We start from the raw sequence: 18,120 nt of genomic DNA, 5'->3' as shown, positions 1-18,120 counted from the left end.
GGAGTGGGCGGCGCGAGGTGCCTGCGGGACCCCAGGCCCGGAGCGCTTCCTCCCGCGTCTACGCGTTCGCCCCTGCTAGTGAGCCCGTCTTTCCATTTCCCCGGAGGTCCCCCGGATCTCCTCCATCCGGTGACCAGAGTCCCTGTTAGAGGGGACTGGATACCCTGGGGGAGAGGACTGTCCGCGGGCACAGACAATTTATTCTGGGGTGTCTGACTCTGTGAAGACTCGGGACCCCACTCCGTCCACCTTTGCCGGGTCCTTTCGTCCTGGCCGAAAAGGTCCTTGGGGGCGGGGGAAGCCCATAGAACCCCAGAACAGGGCTGCTCAGGGATGGGAGCGGGAGGCTGGGGCAGTGACGTCATGGATTAATCTCCGGGCTCCGAGCCAGAAGCCACCCCTTAGAGGTGGACTTCTCGAAGCTAACTGATCTGAAGACGGAGGTGCGACTAAGTTCAGAGGCCCAGAAACTGGTTCTGGGGTTGAAAGCTTAAGAGACTTGGTATTCTCCAGCAACACTCCATCCTGGGTCAAGCTCCTTCTATGGGTGCCAGCGTAGCGTGAGACGTGCACTCGTGGATGCGGAGGTTGGGATGTCCAGGTGGCTCTCAAGCACAAGCTTTGGGTAGGGGCAGAGAGCTGGCAGTTGGCAGCGGCTGACAGCCAGGCGTTTTTCGGGTGCCAGAATCGCTATCTACTGCCCCCCCCTCTAATATGTTCCCATATACCCAAGCCCCGGCAATTCTGGACGCTAGCTTGAATCCCCACCATCTCTGCGATGTTGAATTTTCTATTCAATTATGTCAAAATACAATTATGTCAAACCTTCGCTTCTGCTTTTGAGCTTTGATTCCTTCCAGGAATGTTCTTTTCGTTATTTTTCTGGTTTACTCTTACTTTTTCCAAAACTCAGCTCCAGTTCTGAGGAACGCTGTGCTCCAGGACTCTTCTCTTTTGCCAGCATAGACCTACGTGTTCCAAGAGCTGAGTCGCGGTGTCTCGGATAGGCGGGGCCAGCATCAGCCGACCCACTCTCCCTGGAGTTTCCACCAGGGGGCGCGAAGACTCTGCGACCATTCGCTGTGTCCACCGGGAGGCGCTGCAGCCCGCCTCTGGCTGTCGGGCTGTGCGGCGTGCGACCCATAAATTAGCCCCGCCTAAATGGGAAAGGCAGGGCGGAATATTTGCATAATCTTGAAAGAACCTCTCTGAGTGGTCAGGGTGTAGAAGCCGAATGTGAAACGGTGCCTCTCGTTGGCTTAATTTTCTTCTTCGTGTCCCGCCCTATTCCTGCCCCTCTGGACCCAGAGGTCAATCGGAAACCACTGGTTAGTGGTGAGAAGAGGACCCCGGTGTCCCGGCAGTGGGCGTCCAAGGGTGAGTGAGGGGCCGGGGCGCGGGGAGCCGGGGTGGCTGTTCATCCCACGCCGACTCCTCCTCGCTCGCTGATTCGCCCGTTCAGGAATTGGAAATGGGCAACCTAGAGAGGTGCATCTGGGGACGTATGTGACTCTGAGACCCTGGCCACCTGCCTCTCCTCCCACCCATGACCACTCTGGTGGTCCTCGCCACTCTGACTCCATTGACGCTGCCTTGAGGTAGGAGAAGGACCACCCTCAGCTCAACTTCTGGCCTCCTGGAGTAGCGCTCGGGTCTTGGGACTTAGTTTGCCTCTCTAGGAACTGGACCAGTGGCTTAGGGTGCCACCGTGGACCGTGAGGCCTGGTAACGCTGACACTCGCCCCAACAGAGTAGCTCCAAAATAGGGCCCCAGAGCTTGGAGCAGCATGGGCACCGAGAAGGAAGAACCCGACTGCCAGAAACAGTTCCAGGCAGCTGTCAGCGTCATTCAGAACCTGCCTAAGAACGGTGAGGCTGTAGGGGTTGGCATTTGGGGGTTCGGGCATTTGGGGGTCCCGACTCACAAATGGAACTGGGCCTGAACCCTGCAATGTTTACAGACAGACAAGTTCCTCGCTAGCATGTGGTGGGGTTCCTCTCTGCTTCCTGTTCTAGCTGCCGGGGGTGGGATCCGTGGCCACCTCTGCCCTCCCAAGGTGCAGCCTTCATCCTGTTGGACCAGGGGCTGATGAGGTGCCCTCTACTTCCCAACCCTGTGCTCAGGCTCTTACCGCCCCTCCTATGAAGAGATGCTGAGATTCTACAGCTACTACAAGCAGGCTACCATGGGGCCCTGCCTGGTTCCCCGACCTGGGTTCTGGGACCCCATTGGACGTTACAAGTGGTGAGCTCCCCTCCCGCAGGGTAAAAATGCCTCAGCTGTCACCCAGCTTCTCACAGCCCTCTGCCTCCTAGGGATGCCTGGAACAGCCTGGGCAAGATGAGCAGAGGGGAAGCCATGTCTGCCTACATCTCTGAGATGAAGCTGGTGGCTCAGAAGGTAGTGAGGGTTGTGGTGATCGGTCCCTAAGGGTGGCTCGCCCCTCACTCTTCCGGGGGTGTGTTCCATGATTCCTAACCAGTGATAGCCTTTCAGAAATCAACTTTCTGTTGCCCTTTTTCCCAGTCCTGCCTGGTCCTGGCTGATACAAGGGGGAGGTACATGAAAAGGGGTGGTAAGGGGAGAGGCCGGGCACCAGAGGTGGTAGGGATGGGAGGGGCCAGCCTGTCCCATTAGAACCCTTCCTGCACAGGTAATTGATACCGTGCCCCTGGGCGAGGTGGCGGAGGATATGTTTGGTTATTTCGCGCCCCTGTACCAGGTGATCCCTGACATGCCGAGGCCCCCAGACAGCTTCCTGAGAAGGGTCACAGGTCAGATCTCCGGGATGGGAGCCTTGGTGGGTGGCTGCTGTGGGGCAGTAGGAGCAAAGGGCCACAGGGGTGGCATGCGTGAGGACCTCAGTCAGTGCCCCTGCTGGGGTAGTTATCAGCTAGACGGCGTGACTGATGGGGACGAGGGGCGTGATCTCACCACGAGGGGCGTGATCTCACCACGAGGGGCGTGATCGCGCTGGAAGACGCCCGCCTCTCCCGTGCCCCTCTTTGAGGCTGTGTCTTGACAGGTTGGAAAGAACCAGTGTTGCACAGAGATGACGATCAGACTACTCCAGGGCCTTCTTGCCTCCCCCAGGAGTCAGTCCCTCCAAGTCCAGGTTAGTGGTTGGGAGGAGAGATACAGAGCCTCACCTAGACTGGGAAGGAACGCCTTCAGGAGAGGCGAAGCTAGTCCCCTTTGTATCACATGTCCAGGGACACTGAGACTTCTTGTGCTCTCAGAGGCCAACGGGGGGCTCTGAGACTGTTCTCAGGGTCTCACGCTATGGCAACTTCTGTAAGTCCCCTAAGGAAGGGCGCGGTACACGGCTGCCCACTCTCCCCTCCCTCCAGAGCAGGACCCCCAACCCCAGGGCAGCTGCTTTTAACAAGAGCCTTCCCTTGCTGGGCGTTGGTGGCACACGCCTTTAATCCCAGCACTCGGGAGGCAGAGGCTGGTGGATCTCTGTGAGTTGGAGGCCAGCCTGGTCTACATAGCAAGTTCCAGGACAGCCTCCAAAACAATACAGAGAAACCCTGTCTCGAAAAACCAAAAAATAAAAAAATAAAAAAGAGCCTCCCCTTTCCCCTCTCCAGAGTCCCAGCCACCCAGGGACTTGGACCTGGAGGTTTTCTGTGACTCCCTGGAGCAGCTGGAGCCAGAGTTGGTGAGACCTCCCCTCCTGCCTGATGTCTCTGCTGTGTCAGAACCGCACCACTTCCACGCTGGGGCCTGGGACTCACCTCAGCAGGTCTGGGCAGAGCAGAGGGGAGCGCCTGGCAGAGAGCTGGACGGCAGAAGCAGCCCCGAGTCCCCTAGTGAGAAAGGTGAGCTCTCTACCCTACCCATGGTCTGGCACCCCAAGTCTTTGCTGGCTTGTCCTCTTAGGACAAAAGGGAAAGTCCAGTGGGGCCACTGGGGAGCAGCCTGAGAGGGGGCTGCCTAGGAGAGCAAAATCCCTGTCCATGGTCTTCCTGAGGATGGTGGCCTCTGCACCCTCAGCAAAGGCAGCTTACAGACACAAGTGCGTGGCATTGGGAAGTTGTCCTCTCTCTGCCTCCTATTTTGAATTCCCAGAGGAAGACCTGAGTTCTGTCTGCCTTATCCTTGTCTAGAACTTACTGTGTGCTAAATCGCCAAAGGGATACTTTCATAAATTGTTGTTTATTCCCCTGGGCAGACTAGGCTAGGGAGGAAGAGGACGTCTTCCCCTAGTTTTCAGGAGCTAAACCAAGGAGAAGTGAATGATTTGCCCAGAGTCACGTAGCGAACCAGTGCTAGGTCAGCCCCGTGCCGGCAGCCCATTACTCAGTCCTGCGGAAAAGACCTTGTAAAGGCCGCACTGAGGATGGGGATCAAGCATCCTTACTCTTTTCCGGACTTCTCTGGACCTGCCTCAGCTTGTGTGGACTGTCTCCTGAGTCCCCTTCCCTGTGTCTCTGTGCTCCACAGAGGGGTTGGAAGGCAGCGTGACGGGGCCCCAGGAATTGGACAGATGGCTGGTGGGGACAGTCCAGGCCATGCAGGAAAGCATGAGGAATGTCCAAAGGAGACTGCAGAGCCTGGAGAGGAAGGCCCAGCAATGTGAGCAGGTGAGGGTCTCCCCACTTCACTAAACGATTGGGCAAGAGTGCCTCAGAACTCCACTCTGGATTTCTTATCCAGCTGTTTTGGGTTTTGGTTTCATGACTCCACCTGTCCACTACTCTGTGCAGAGAATGGTACAGCCGCTATTCTAGTTAGGGAAGCCATCCGGTGGGTGGGAGTAATTTCCACACTAGGGGGAGTGTGGGGAGAGCCTACTAGGAAAGGGGGAGCCTTCACTGCTCTACCCAAGAAAAACCAAGCAGTGAGTCACTCCCAAGCGTTCAAGGTTCACAAAGTCTGCTTTTTTGCACTGGGGATGGGGTCACTGTCGGCCCTCAGCCAGCACCCGTGTTCCTAGATTTAGGGTTTGCCCCCAACAGTTCAACTTTACATCTTTCATCTCCATGCAGAACAGTTCACAGCACAGTTACACCCCTAGTCTAAGTACCCTTCTGTTGTTTTGTTTTGTCTTGTTTGAGGCAGGAACTCAGCCAAGCTTAGGCTGGTCAGGGACTCACTTTGTAGCCTGAGCTACTGGTAATCTGCCTACTCAGCCTTGGGAATGCTGGGATTACAGACATGAGCTTCTCTGCCTGGCTGCTCAAGTGTTTTTGTTTTTGTTTTGTTTTGTTTTTTGGCTTCTTGAGATGGGATTTCTCTGTGTAGTTTTGGCCTCAAACTCACAGAGATCCACCTGCCTCTGTCTCCCAAGTGCTGGGATTAAAGGTGTTTCCCAGTATACCTGGCTTTTTTTTTTTTAAGTCTTCACTACTGCCTAGCCCAGGTGTTTTCCAATTCAGACCAGTTCTTTCCTTCCTGCTGACTTACTGATATTCTCCACCCCCCCCTTTCCCTCTCTCTCTCTCTCTGAGTCCTCAATCACCATGTGGCCTACCGGCTTGGCTTTTGTCTATTTGTGTGTGGCGTGATCTTGTTGTGTATCCCAAAGGCTAAGCGTTTACAGTCCTCCAGCCTCGGCTCTCACCACCACACATGGCTTTATTTACCTTTGCAGAAGAGGAAATAAAGGCCTGAGAATTTAGCTTACCCGAGGGCATGCAACATGGGAGGCCTGCACGGAACTGCTTTTGCCAGCACCCAGTACCTAGCAACCCCCTCCAGTGGGCTCGGTTGGTACTGCCATGGTGGCTAACAGCGATGAAGCACACAGGGGCCCCAAGTCCCCTGGCACCGAGTGAGAGGGTGTTTAAAACAGGACTGGGACTGGTTGCTGTAGTTGGAGATCTAGGGTGTGACCCCTAACCTACTGAGGGTGGTGGATCTGAGCCCTGGTGACAAGGATTTCAACACTACCTCCCCTCCCCCACAGCATTTTTTTCCTGTTTTACCTTTTACCTACTTGAAATTTGAAAGATTCCCCTCAAGCCATCCCTGTACCCCCCACACACATTAGGGACTTCCAAGCAAGGACTCTACCACTGAGCCACGTTGTCAGCCCATTTTTAATATGAGACAAGATCTAAGTTGTCCATTGGAAATTATTATCTGTTTTATAGATTATAAAATGACTGGGGTTGAGCTGAGGAGACAGCTCAGCCATAGGGCATTTCCCTAGGAACCATGGGGCCTGGGCTCAATCTGGCACCATCGAAAGGGGGGAGAAAGTTTAAACCTAACATTTGCTAAGAAACTGAAATCATAAACCTGTGCCATCGGACCTGGCTAAAATGGGGGTTGGGGTGGTGTGTGCATGTGTTCATGTATATATGTTTGTGCGTGTGAGTGCAAGAGTGTGCTTGCATATGTGAGTGTGTGTGTGTGTGTGTGTGTGTGTACACACATGTACCTGTGCATGCATGCCATGGAGTACATGAGGTCACAGGACAATTGTGACGCTCCTCCTGCCATGCTAGTCCTGGAGGTTAAACTAGGGTCACCAGAAGGCTGCAAGCTGACCCAATCTCACTGATCCTAATCATTTTTGTTTTGCTTTGTTTGATTACTGGTTTGTTTGAGACAGGGTTTCTCTATGTAACCCTGGCTGTCCTCGAACTCACTCTGTAGATCAGGCTGGCCTTGAACTCACAGAGATCCACCTGCCTCTGCCTCCCTAGTGCTGGGATTAAAGGTGTGTACCACCACTGCCCAGCTTGATCCTAAGCATTTTAAGTAGATTGTTACAGCATACCTCCAATCCTACCACCCTGAGGCAGAGTCAGGAAGATTCATGAAATCTGAGGCCCATCTAAACTACATACTGAGTTCTATACCAACCAAAAAGCAAAAAGAATCATAAAGCTCTGCTCTGAATATGTTTTATTCTTTAATATCACCAGATATCCAATCCAAGTTCAGATTTTCCTAGTTGTCTTGAAACTGCCTTTTCCAGTTGCTGATGTCCAGTTCAGGGTCACACTGTCCCTAGCTCATCATTATTACGCTTGTTGGCTGTGTGGAGAAGGAGGTGTCAACCCCAGGGCATTCAGCTCAGTATCTAAGCTGCATGCCTCAGCCTAAACTAGTCCTTGCATAAGGATGTGTATAATGTCTCACTTTTGGGGTCTAATCATGTCTGAGTTCCTTGTATGTTGTATTTCCTGTGAAATGGTGTAAGATACAAAAACTGGTTTAGTATCCAGCTAAACATTCTGGTCAAGGTTCCATCAGAGACTAGGTGAGGTAGCTTGCTTATACTTGTTTTTGGTTTTAGTGTTTTGGTTTTTTATTTAGATTTCTTTTATGAGTGTTTTGCCTGCATGTATGTATGTGTACCACATGAGTGCCTGGCATCCTCATAAGTCAGAAGAGGGTGGTGGATCCCCTAAAACTGGAATCAAAGACAGTTGTGAGCTGCCATGTGAGTGGTAGGTACAATGCTAGAGCAGCCAGTGCTCTTGACTGCTGAGTCATCTAGTTAGCTAGCCGTGTGTGTGTGTGTGTGTGTGTGTGTGTGTGTGTGTGTGTGTGTGTGTTTATTTTGTTTGAGATAGGCTCTCATTGGGTAGCTCTGGCTGGCCTGGAACTCGCTGGTCTTGAACTCACGGCGATGTGCCTGCCTCTGTCTCCTTCCCTCTGCCACCCAGTGTAGCTTACACTTGCAATCCTAACACTTGGAAGGCTGAGACAGGAGGGTTGCAGTGAGTTCTAGGCCAACCTGAGCACTAAAGTAAGACCCTGTCTCAGTAAATCAAAAGCAGAAACCTGGAGGCTGGAAAGATGGATCAGCTGTTAATGCTTCCTATTCATCCAGAGGCCCCAAGTTGGCTCGCTTGCACCCATGTCAGGCAGCTCTGAAATGCCCGGAACTTCAGCCCCAGGGAATCAGACGTTGATGGGCACCCACACAGGCAGAGCACACAAATACACACAAATAAATAAATTATTGTTTCACAAACAACAAACCATATCGGAGTGATGTTCCTCACATCAGAGGACACTCGGGGACAGGTGGTATCTGCTCTCTACCGCTATTGAGTCTAGCGTGCACTGCTGGCTTGGATGCAAGGGTGGCATTCTGCCCCAACTCCATGACACCAAGTTTCCTCCTGAAGCCATGGAGTACCCAGGTCATCGACTGTTTCCCATACTGTGTTTGGCAAATGATCATCTTTGCCTTGATAGCAATTTATTTAGCAACAAAAAATCTGTTAATTTTCAATTCTCTTATTCCTCCAATAGGTTAGCATTTTGTTTTCTGTAGGGTTTTCCTGAAACAAAGTTGTCTATGGAAAAAGTAGGGTTTCTGTTCTCCCTCTTTTATTTTCTTCCTTCCTTCCTTTCTCTTTCTTCCTTCCTTCCTTTCTTTCGTGTGTGTGTGTGTGTGTGTGTGTGTGTGTGTGTGTGTGTGTGTGTCAGGATCCTTGGAATTCACCTGTGATCTTCCTGCCTTGGTCTCCTGAGTGCTGGGATTACAAGCAGAGCCACCATGGGAATTTTCGTTATCTCTTGTTGCTTTTGCAGTGCTGGAGTGGAACACAGGACCTTGCACATGCTAGAAAGTGCTGCCCCATGGAGCTGCTTCCCTAACCCGTGTTTATTTATTTGTTAACATTAATTTTCTGTCTATTTTGCTTGCATGTACATATGTGTATCATGTGTGTGCCTTGTGCCCAAGGAGTTCAAAAGAGAGTGTCAGATTCCTGGAACTGGAGTTATGAATGGTTGTGAGTTGTCACGTGGGTGCTGGGAATCAAACTTTGCCCTTCTACAGAGCAACAAGGGCTCTTAACCGCTGAGCCATCTCTCCAGACCCGAATTAATATTTAAAGTAAGGAACTGACTGGCAAGCCTCCTCAGTGGTATAACTTCTAGTTTTCTTATTGTCACAGACTCCTAAATTTTAAAGACTCATCATTTTAATCATCTGCAATCATTATTTATTTGCAGTTCTGGGGATTGAACAGGTGCCCTTCCACAGAGCTCTCTATCCAGCTCTCTCTTTTTTAATGTTTATTTTATGTCATGAGTGTTTTGCCTGAACATGTCTATGCACCGGTCTGCGAAGTGCTGTCCTTAGAAAGGTTGGATCTTCCAGTGGTCACAGGCTCCACTGTGTACTGCTCTCTGTGTGTGTGTGTATAAGCCAGGGGATTGAACTCAGGCTTTACCCACGGAGCTATCTTATCATATCAGCACTGTGTACTGCTCTCTGTGTGTGTGTATAAGTCAGTGGATTGAACTCAGGCAGTCAGGCTTTACCCACTGAACTATCTTATCATATCAGTTCCCCTACCTTTTTTTTTTTCCCCGAGACAGGATTTCTCTGTTTAGCTTTGGAGCCTGGCTTGGAACTAGCTCTTGTCATTCAGGATGGTCTCAAACTCATAGAGATCCGCCTGCCTCTGCCTCCCGAGAGCTGGAATTAAAGGCGTGCACCACCACCGCCCGGCTCCAACCCTAGAATTGGCTACTCCTCCTAGGAGTCCTAGCTTCTTCTAGAATAGATATTTAGAAACTAACGTCTGAGTCCTTGTTTGAGATGTGTGGTATATGCTTTACAGTACAGGCCTTCAGTCCTACTAGCCAGGTCCTTCTTTGGCGGCCTGCAGACCCAGTTGGGAAGCCAGTCTCTCCCCTGGGATTGGACCCGTGTGTGAGAGAGAATGGGGATGGGGGTGGGGTGTACACTTCAGGCTAGTGGAGCAGATGGAGGGTAGGACCCTCCCAGTCTCAGGGAGGCCAGGCCCAATGAGTCTGGAGGAAGCTACTAGGAGGACTGTACTGAACCTGGGCAGGCTTCTGACTCCTTCCTTCTTGGCTGCAGAGGCCACCCAGGACTCGGCCTTGGCCCCTAGGGCTCTCGGCTCCCGCGCTGCTCTTCTTTATCCTGTGGCCCTTCGTTGTCCAGTGGCTCTTCCGACAGTTTCGGACCCAGAAGAGGTGACTCAAGGAAGGGGTCTCTCTAGCAACGGAGAAGGCTGTGACGAGTCCCCGCAAGTCCTGCTGTGTCCTGAGCCTCCCTAGGTTTAGGGAAACAGCACTAGAAATCCCCCTCCAATGCTCCTTCACCCTGGCACTCCCTCCTTTCGTGGGGGCCCCACAAGACCCCACCCTTCTCTGCAGTTCGCACCGACGCCCTGGGTTCCGAGGCTGTCGGGCTGGCTGCTGTTATGGTGCACATCCTAGCTTTGGGGTTGGCGGTGAGCACCCTCCGACCCCACCCTCTGGGTCACCTGACTTTGCTCCCGCCGAGTCGGCTCCCTGCCGAGGCTCAGCTCTAGGGCAAGTTGGGACTTGGACCTGGCCTGAAGACTGATTGGCTGGAAGGTTACAGGAAAGGCCGGAGCCAGAAAAGTGGGGAGGAATGGGAGGAGTGTGCAAGCTGGGGGCTGGGACGCCCCGTACACACGCACAAGTACACACCGCGCTCAGGACTTCACTGAAGATTCACGTGCAATTGAATGCTTCATTAAACAAAAGAAAACTTTAGTCTGCCGTCTGGGCGACCAAGAAAAGAGCGGGAAACTGGGGGCGGGGTGGGGTGGTGGTCCGCACAAGACACAAGTCCGGTCTGTTCCACTCCATCCCCAAGTGCCCTGCAGCAGCTAGGGCTTCCTTATAAGGAATATCAGCCCTCCTCCCTAGAGGAACCAGGAGAAAATGGGCCTCACACTGGGGGTCAGGGAGCACAGGGCGGGAGGGTACACCCTTAGAGGCTTGGAGTTCTTACCGGGAGCCGGGCGTTGGTTGGCCCCGCCCCAAACGGAGGACTGCTGGCCCAATTCTGCGTACTGCACTAAGGATTGGGGTACCGAGCCCTGGACTCCGCATGAAGCTGCTTCTTCCCGAGCCCTTAAGTCTTGGTTGTTACTCCCTCTCATGACCATTCTTCCCAGAGAACTTTCTAGAAGGTCCGGACCCACCCACTGGGGGCCTCTATTGCCTGGACCCCCAGTTGTGGACCTAGTGCCCACACAGACCTCTTAAGCTGCTTGGCCTTGGAACTTTTGCCAACTGTCTAAGTGGCCTTGGCCTCTGGTCAGATATTGTGTCAGCCTTGCTGTGTCTATCTGGCTGCAGCCAGTAGCTGTATTCAGCTTTAAGCTGACTACTCCAGCACCTCCTAGGGCTCAGAGCCAAGAGGGCTCTAGCTACTGGCAGCTGCTACCACCTGGGCCCCAGGTTCTTCCTTGCTCTTGGGGAAAAGCAATGCGACTGGAGAGAGTTCCTTTACACTGTGGGACTGGCCACCTCCCTAGGCTGGGCTACCCTTAGGCCTCATGGAAAATAGTCACTCTTTGGAGCTTTAGCAGCAGGAGGGTACCCCTAAGGGCAGAGGCCACTCACAGGTACTGCAGGACACAGTCCAGGGTCACAAGCAAGAGGGCTGAAAATAACCTGTGGTAAAGGCAGATGTCAGCTGGGCAATGGGAGCCCATCAAATTAGGGTCAGGATGCGGGAGCAGGGAAAGTAGAAGTCAGCTTCACAACTCACACGCTGGCTCTGAAAACTGGGACTAAAAGATTAACTGCTCTGAGTCTGGACGGACCTGTGTGTGAACTGGGAATGGTCTCTTCATCCTCAGGCAGATGAGAAGTCTAACGATTGGAGAGTGGAAAATGCTTGGCAAAGACTAGATGTTCTGGAATCCCACAGCCTGGTGATCATGTCTCTCCCATCATCAAGGAGACCCCGCCTCACCCCCACACTACTTAGCCCTTTCTTTTTTCTTTTCTTTTACAAATGTTACAGGTCTCATTGTCACCACGGTAACTTATCTGCTGTGATGGAAGCACGGCCTGTGTCTCAGTTTCGCCACCACAGTCAGTTCTACTTAGCCCTTTCTAATAAACTTAGTTTAGGTTCAGCCGGGTGGTGGTGGTGATGCCTTTAATCCTAACACTCAGGAGGCAGAGGCAGGTGGATCTCTGTGAGTTTCAGGCCAGCCTGGTCTACAAGAGCTAGTTCCAGGACAGGTTCCAAAGCCACAGAGAAACCCTGTCTCGAGAAACAAACAAACAAATGTATTCTAGGCTCAACTTTAACTACATTACTGACTGTGAGTCCCCAGACCTCTAAAGCCTAAATTTGGAAGTTTTGACTCTCCCAATCAAGTTGTCTGCAAAGACCCCATTTCCTCTTTAAAACTTCTGTTGTTTTTTGAGACAGGGTTTCACTTGTGTAACTATGGCTGTCCTGGAACTTACTCTGTAGACCAGGCTGCCTTTGAACTCACAGAAATCCATCTTCCTCTACCTCCCAAGTGCTGGGTTTAAAGGTATGCACCACCACTGCCCAGCTCCTCTTAAAAAACTTTTGCCAGGCAGTGGTGGTGCAGGTCTTTAAAACACCAGCACTTGAGAGGCAGAGGCAGGATCTCTGTGAGTTCCAGGTCAGCCCAGTCTATACAGTGAATTCCAGGACAGGCTCCAAAGCTACAGAGAACCCTGTCTTGAAAAACAAAACAAAAACATTGAAGATACACTTTATTCGTATGAGTGTTTTCTTTGCAAGTGTGTCCCTGTACCACATATCCCTGGTGCTGGTGGAGGTCAGAAGAGAGTTCCAGATGCCTTGGAACTGGACGTACAGTTGTGAACTGCCACATGCGTGTTGGGAACTGAGCCTGGGTCCTCTGCAAAAACAAGTGCTCCTAACTGCGGAGTCCCCTCCCATTTCCAGTGCCCCTTTTCCTTTGATCTTCATCTCCTGGTGCCTCCAATGCATGAAGACAGGGAAAGGCAGGCTTTTCAGACAGACCTGAGTTTCTTGAAATACATGGAAAACAAGTCAGAATGGTCATTTTCAAACAGAGTGTTCCCCCGAGGGCATTCCTGCTGGCTTCGCCCTGGAGACAGTCAGCCTTGCACTGCAACCCTCACCCCCGCCCTCTCGAGTTCCTAGGCCTTTTCCTCTTTATAAAAGGCCTTTAACCGGGAGGTAACATGCACACACAGTTAGACAAAGACTTCACTACATATTGATGCCTTGCCTCAAACACAAAACAAACAAAGAAAACGTCCTTCATGCTACTTCCAAGTCTATTGCTCCACAACACCAGTCCACAAGCCCCCAAGTCCCAAGCAGTTTGGCTCACACAGTTGCTACGCAGACTTTCTTCACTTGCCATTTTGGCTCACCGAGGTTACGTTTCTTAGTGTAGTCTAAGCAACTTGAAGCTCAAAAAAGATCTTTTTTGCCCTAACAAATGACTGTCAAATGCATCATTTGCAATGATTTGAAGGTTAACTGTAAATGAAAAGAAACAATCCAGAGTTCTTGAGGGGGTGGAGGAAAAAGGACTTTGTGTTTTATTTTAAAATTATTTTTATTATTTTACATATGAGTGTTTCTTTCTTGCATGTATGTCTGAACCATGTACATGCCTGGTGCCCATAGAGGGCATCTGGTCCCCTGGATCTGGAGACAACTGTGAGCTGCCATGTGGGTACCAATACTTTTAATTGCTGAGCCAGCTCTCCAGGCCTTGGATTTTGTATTTTTGACTAAAAAAAAAAAAAAAAGTATTGGGTATTGGGCATCAGGAAGACGGGAGCTCTAGTTTGATCTGCCACTTGTCAAGTGACCTTGGATAAGTCATTTTATTTCTTCAAGTCTTATATCTAAAATGGAGGCTAAATCCTGGTCTGTCTCACATGGCTGTGGTGACCAAATAGTTCCGTGTGTAAAATCTCAAAGAATTATGGTTGGAATGTAAGAATAAGAAGCATGGGTCACTAGGTACTCAAGCAAAGGGAGAAGAGGCAATTACGCCAAGGGGATTAACAGAGTTCTCCGGGCCCTGGAGTGGGAGATCAGAATCTGAACTATTTTTAAGGAGGAAATAAGATCCTATTTCACCCCAATCTACCCTATGGCCCTGGGCCAAGCGCACCCCTTTACAGGGAAAGCGTCCTCTCGAGGCCTCTTTCCCCCATCTCATCTTTGTGGACGACATCGGAAACGCAATGGTTTTCGGATCCCTCCCCAATAGAGACGTGCATCAACACTGGCCCGGAACTCCCTGTCGCTGCTAGGGAAAGGTTGGCGGACTCAGCGACGAGGCCAAGGCCCCGGGAGGCCATTTTCTTCAGGCGAATCCAGGGTTCGGGGCGAGTCCTTCGCCCCACCACGCGCTTCCGATGGTGCTCAGGCGAAACGCTGGGCCGCGGATGACCACTTTGCTTTCACCTCTAGTGCGGAGATAGCCCTTGGCCAGGGTGGCTGTTCGCGCCCAAGGGTCCCGAGGGCAGCCTGGGGGGCCGACGTCACTCAGGACTCGAACCCGCCCTCTCATCTCCCGAGGCCTAGTCTGAGACTGTTGCACGATAGGCCGTCACACTGTCCCTTTAAGGCGGCACTTCTTAATTCTTCATTTGTTTACTTCTTCATGCGCTTATCGTTTTTTTTTCAAATAAACATATGTCCACAATATCCTTCCGCTTCCCTCGCTCCCAGAAACTCGTCACATGCCTTAGAGACATTACTGTAATTTTAAGAATCCAATGTTAGTAATTATGACTAACATCTCTCTTTATACGTTTTAATCTTCTTTCACATTTTAGGGACTATTTTTTAGGGACAAACCATTTTTGCACTAGTTGAAAACCGCCTATGACCATCAGAACCTTTCCGCTAAGAGCAGAATACGACAGTGGTCTTTTAAACGCACCTTTTAATAAAAATACTCTGTCTAGGCTCCCAAAGGTCATGGAATCTTCTTGTATTCCTGAAGCACAATGGTACGGTCCAGAATCCGCCCCATGTCCTCTGCGATTGGTCTTCCCTCCTCGGAGAGACGAATAACTCTTGCCCAATGACTGCTCACGTTTCTTCAGCGACTGCAAAGCGATGGAAGGAGGCTGCCTGGGAGACGCCCCCTACGCGCTCTACGATTGGCTACGTTGCACGGCGCGCGAGGACGGCGGGCCCGAAAGGAGAGGACTACGACTCCCGGCGGCCCCACGCCGGGACTCCGTTACGCATGCGCATGGGCGGGGCTAGCAAACTTCTATATATAAGAGGCGCTGAGGGCTGGGAGACAGCAGTTGGAAGTTGGCAGGTGGAAAGTCAGGTTGGGAGGGGAAGCAGGAGGAGGAGGCGGAAGAAGCGCTGTCTGAAGGGGGAGGAGGGAGGGAGGAAAAGAGGAGGAGGCGGAGGAGAACTGAGCGGAGCATCGAGCCAGAGGGGAGATGAGTTTGCCTGTCCTCGGCTAAGGCTCCGGCCCGGCCTGGGGAACTGGGAGCTCGGGTTGGAGCGACACCCGTGGAAGTGGGAGGAGGTGGCTCTGGGACTTTAACCCCTTGTGGGCTCTGCGGCAGGGGATTTAACCCTTTGTGGATTCGGCCCCTCGGAGGCAGCGTCATCGGGTAGTTTTAACCCCTTCGGGGCTGGGATTAACCCACCACCTCCTCCGTCGTGGGAGCGCTCGGCGGGGAGGCGTGAAGCCCACCCCTCTGAACATTACGTACTGTGCCTGCCGCTGCACCCCCTTGGACCTGCTAGTTGGCCACGCTTGTGAGCACTTAACCCTTTATTGACTTAACTCCAAGTTGCGACTGGAGTTTGCTGACAAGACGGACGAAAAGCGTCACTACAGAAACTACGGGCCGAAGAGGACTTTGTTGGACATTTTCTGAAAAGAAAGAACATTCTTTTTTCCTTAAGCCAAAATTTCTCAAACTTCCAGAAGAGGACTCTACTAAGCCATGGCCGAGCCACTCTTGTCAGAACATCAGCACCAGCCTCAAACTAGCAACTGCTCAGGTGCTGCTGTTGTCCATGAGGAGCACAACTCTGAGCGCCCCCCAGGCGCAGAGGAACGGGTGCCCAAGGAGGACAGTAGGTGGCAATCGAGAGCATCCCCGCAGTCGGGGGGCCGTCCGGGCCAGGAGGGAGGAGGCCTGAAGCTACCCTTGCAAACCAATGACTGCCCAGAATCGAGCTGCCTGGAGACGGGCACGAAGGGCCAGAATGGAGAGGACCTAGCGACTGGCGGTGCCTTCCCGTCGGAGGAAGGGGACCCGATGTCAGAGTCCCTTGTCCCGCCAGGTCATGACTCGGAGACTACCAAGTTGGGGGCTCCTGCCGCTGGAGGCGAGGAACCATGGGGACAGCAGCAGAGACAGCTGGGCAAGAAGAAACATCGGAGACGCCCGTCCAAGAAGAAGCGGCACTGGAAGCCCTACTACAAGCTGACTTGGGAGGAGAAGAAAAAGTTCGACGAGAAGCAGAGCCTGCGAGCTTCGCGGGTTCGAGCCGAGATGTTCGCCAAGGGTCAGCCGGTGGCACCCTATAACACCACGCAGTTCCTCATGGATGACCACGATCAAGAGGAGCCTGATCTCAAAACCGGCCTCTACCCGAAGCGGGCAGCCGCCAAATCCGACGACACCAGCGATGAGGACTTTGTGGAAGAAGCTGGTGAGGAGGACGGGGGCAGCGATGGCATGGGAGGGGACGGCAGCGAGTTTCTGCAGCGGGACTTCTCGGAGACGTACGAACGGTACCACGCCGAGAGCCTGCAGAACATGAGCAAGCAGGAGCTCATCAAAGAGTACCTGGAGCTGGAGAAGTGCCTCTCGCACAAGGAGGACGAAAATAACCGGCTGCGGCTGGAAAGCAAGCGGCTGGGCGGCGTCGACGCGCGAGTGCGGGAGCTGGAGCTGGAGCTAGACCGGCTGCGCGCCGAGAACCTCCAGCTGCTGACGGAGAACGAACTGCACCGGCAGCAGGAGCGAGCGCCGCTTTCCAAGTTCGGCGACTAGACGGAAAACTTTTGGGGGGAGGGGCAAAAAGGGGACTTTTTACAGTGCTGGAATGTAACATTATATACATGTGTATATAAGACAGTGGACCTTTTTATGACACATAATCAGAAGAGAAAATCCCCCTGGCTTTGGTTTGGTAAATTTAGCTATGATGTTGCTTGTGTGCTTTCTCCTGTTCTTTAATTATGTGAAACTGAAGGGTTGCTTTTCTTGTTTTCCTCCTTAGATGTTGTTTCTTAATGTGCAAGTAATTTGACCAAATTATAATGCATTTTTCTGTTTAAAAAAATTCCCTCCTTAAGCGGAGCTATGAGGTGGCCAAATCTGAGACCCATTACATTCATTCTAGTTATAATAAATTTAATGTTTGTAAATGTAACAGTTTCAGTGTGATTTCTAGAGACTCAAAACGAGCTGATTTGTGTGACTACTTTTGAGGAAGGGTTAAGAAAACTTAAATTTATCAATTTGTAAAAAGACGAAGAAATTTAGTTTGCCCCCCCCCCATGGTTTTAGTATGCTTCAAAATACAGTTCAGGTAAAATACATACAGTTTTACTTCAGTACTTACGTGTGCTTACTTACTTCCTAATGACTTCTTTCTTAACCAATTGCTGGGTACTTGGGGGAGTAGAAAGTGGCTACCGGCAGAAGCTTAGCATCTGCCCCTTGATGGCCATTCAGAAGTGTGCTAACCAAAGTATAAACCTAATTTGGCAAGTCAAGTTTTCAGTAATCCTGCCTTCCCCTCTAACCGCCCCCCCCCCCAAACGCCAATAATGTTAAGATCCTGGATGCCTAGGTGAGACTGCCTGGTGGACTTGTTTCCTTAGTACAAGCAAGCGATAAACTTGTGGTGCAACTCTTTATGTTAACATGTTAGAGACAGAATATTGGACTTGAAATGGCTAAGTGATCCAAGGACTTAGTAGCTTTGTTGTCCAATACTTAAGTGCTTTTCTCTATTAAAGAAAGAAAAGCTGACCTTTCCATTAGAATCAAACTGAAATTTGAAATGCCCCTTTCTGCAAGTAAAGCTGGTTTAGGAGAGGGTTGAAGTCCTTGGGTGATGACTAGAAATGCTGCATGTTCCTAGTACAGCAGCTATTCTCAATCTCCTGGGCTGCTGGACAGCTGCCTAGGTTAGGTATTCTGTTCTTAAAAATGCAGGAAGGCTCTGAGAGCTAATGTGTAATAGAGTCAGAAATCATAAATTCAACCATCTTTCTTTCTTGTCAGTATAGTTAATCCAGTCCTCTTTACCTGACCTGTGTCAGTGTTTCCCTAGGGCAATGGTATTACTCAAATTATTAGCACACAGGTTTCTTAACCTGGAGCCTTAAAAACCACAGGGGTCTTGGGGG

The 18,120-nt window shown here is 51.5% G+C and overlaps 2 protein-coding genes and 1 non-coding gene across 8 annotated transcripts; 2 read left to right on the top strand and 1 right to left on the bottom strand.

Annotated features, from left to right (window-relative positions):
- The first annotated feature begins 1,183 nt into the window (after window positions 1–1,183).
- Acbd4 (acyl-CoA binding domain containing 4) lies at window positions 1,184–10,474 on the top strand. 6 transcript variants are annotated; one of them, XM_040749797.1, is made up of 10 exons: window positions 1,184–1,377; window positions 1,463–1,598; window positions 1,680–1,869; window positions 2,125–2,245; window positions 2,317–2,401; window positions 2,655–2,775; window positions 3,027–3,116; window positions 3,595–3,825; window positions 4,451–4,590; window positions 8,507–8,905. In XM_040749797.1, exons 3-10 carry the CDS (start codon window positions 1,788–1,790, stop codon window positions 8,570–8,572), a joined length of 936 nt encoding a protein of 311 aa, XP_040605731.1. In that variant the 5' UTR covers window positions 1,184–1,377; window positions 1,463–1,598; window positions 1,680–1,787; the 3' UTR covers window positions 8,573–8,905. The 6 variants fall into 6 exon arrangements, with proteins under 6 accessions (XP_040605731.1, XP_040605733.1, XP_040605734.1 ...); XM_040749799.1 differs by lacking the exon at window positions 8,507–8,905 and adding an exon at window positions 5,069–5,262 and having other exon boundaries at window positions 1,192–1,377; XM_040749800.1 differs by lacking the exon at window positions 8,507–8,905 and adding an exon at window positions 5,601–6,249 and having other exon boundaries at window positions 1,193–1,377.
- A 1,253-nt stretch (window positions 10,475–11,727) lies between these two features.
- On the bottom strand, window positions 11,728–11,867 carry LOC121141661. Its single transcript, XR_005878625.1, has one exon. It is a non-coding gene; the product is annotated as a small nucleolar RNA SNORA1 (small nucleolar RNA).
- Window positions 11,868–14,808: 2,941 nt separating this feature from the next.
- Window positions 14,809–17,135, top strand: Hexim1 (HEXIM P-TEFb complex subunit 1). The gene has a single exon (XM_013126839.3). The coding sequence runs from the start codon at window positions 15,695–15,697 to the stop codon at window positions 16,751–16,753; it is 1,059 nt and encodes a 352-aa protein (XP_012982293.1). The 5' UTR covers window positions 14,809–15,694; the 3' UTR covers window positions 16,754–17,135.
- Window positions 17,136–18,120: the final 985 nt, after the last annotated feature.

The sequence above is a fragment of the Mesocricetus auratus genome, unplaced genomic scaffold, assembly GCF_017639785.1.
Source record: "Mesocricetus auratus isolate SY011 unplaced genomic scaffold, BCM_Maur_2.0 Super-Scaffold_100007, whole genome shotgun sequence".
Lineage (NCBI taxonomy): Eukaryota > Metazoa > Chordata > Mammalia > Rodentia > Cricetidae > Mesocricetus > Mesocricetus auratus.
Note: the sequence above shows the minus strand (reverse complement) of the source record. Positions and strands in the feature narration are given on the sequence as shown.

Bases quoted from the DNA above. Each gene is read 5' to 3' on its own strand.
- Acbd4 (XM_040749796.1), top strand. From the start codon at position 1,788: ATGGGCACCGAGAAGGAAGAACCCGACTGCCAGAAACAGTTCCAGGCA. The intron at 3,117-3,594 runs GTTAGTGGTTGG...TCCCCTCTCCAG, and splicing joins GTCAGTCCCTCCAAGTCCAG to AGTCCCAGCCACCCAGGGAC. The intron at 3,826-4,450 runs GTGAGCTCTCTA...TGTGCTCCACAG, and splicing joins CGAGTCCCCTAGTGAGAAAG to AGGGGTTGGAAGGCAGCGTG.
- Hexim1 (XM_013126839.3), top strand. From the start codon at position 15,695: ATGGCCGAGCCACTCTTGTCAGAACATCAGCACCAGCCTCAAACTAGC.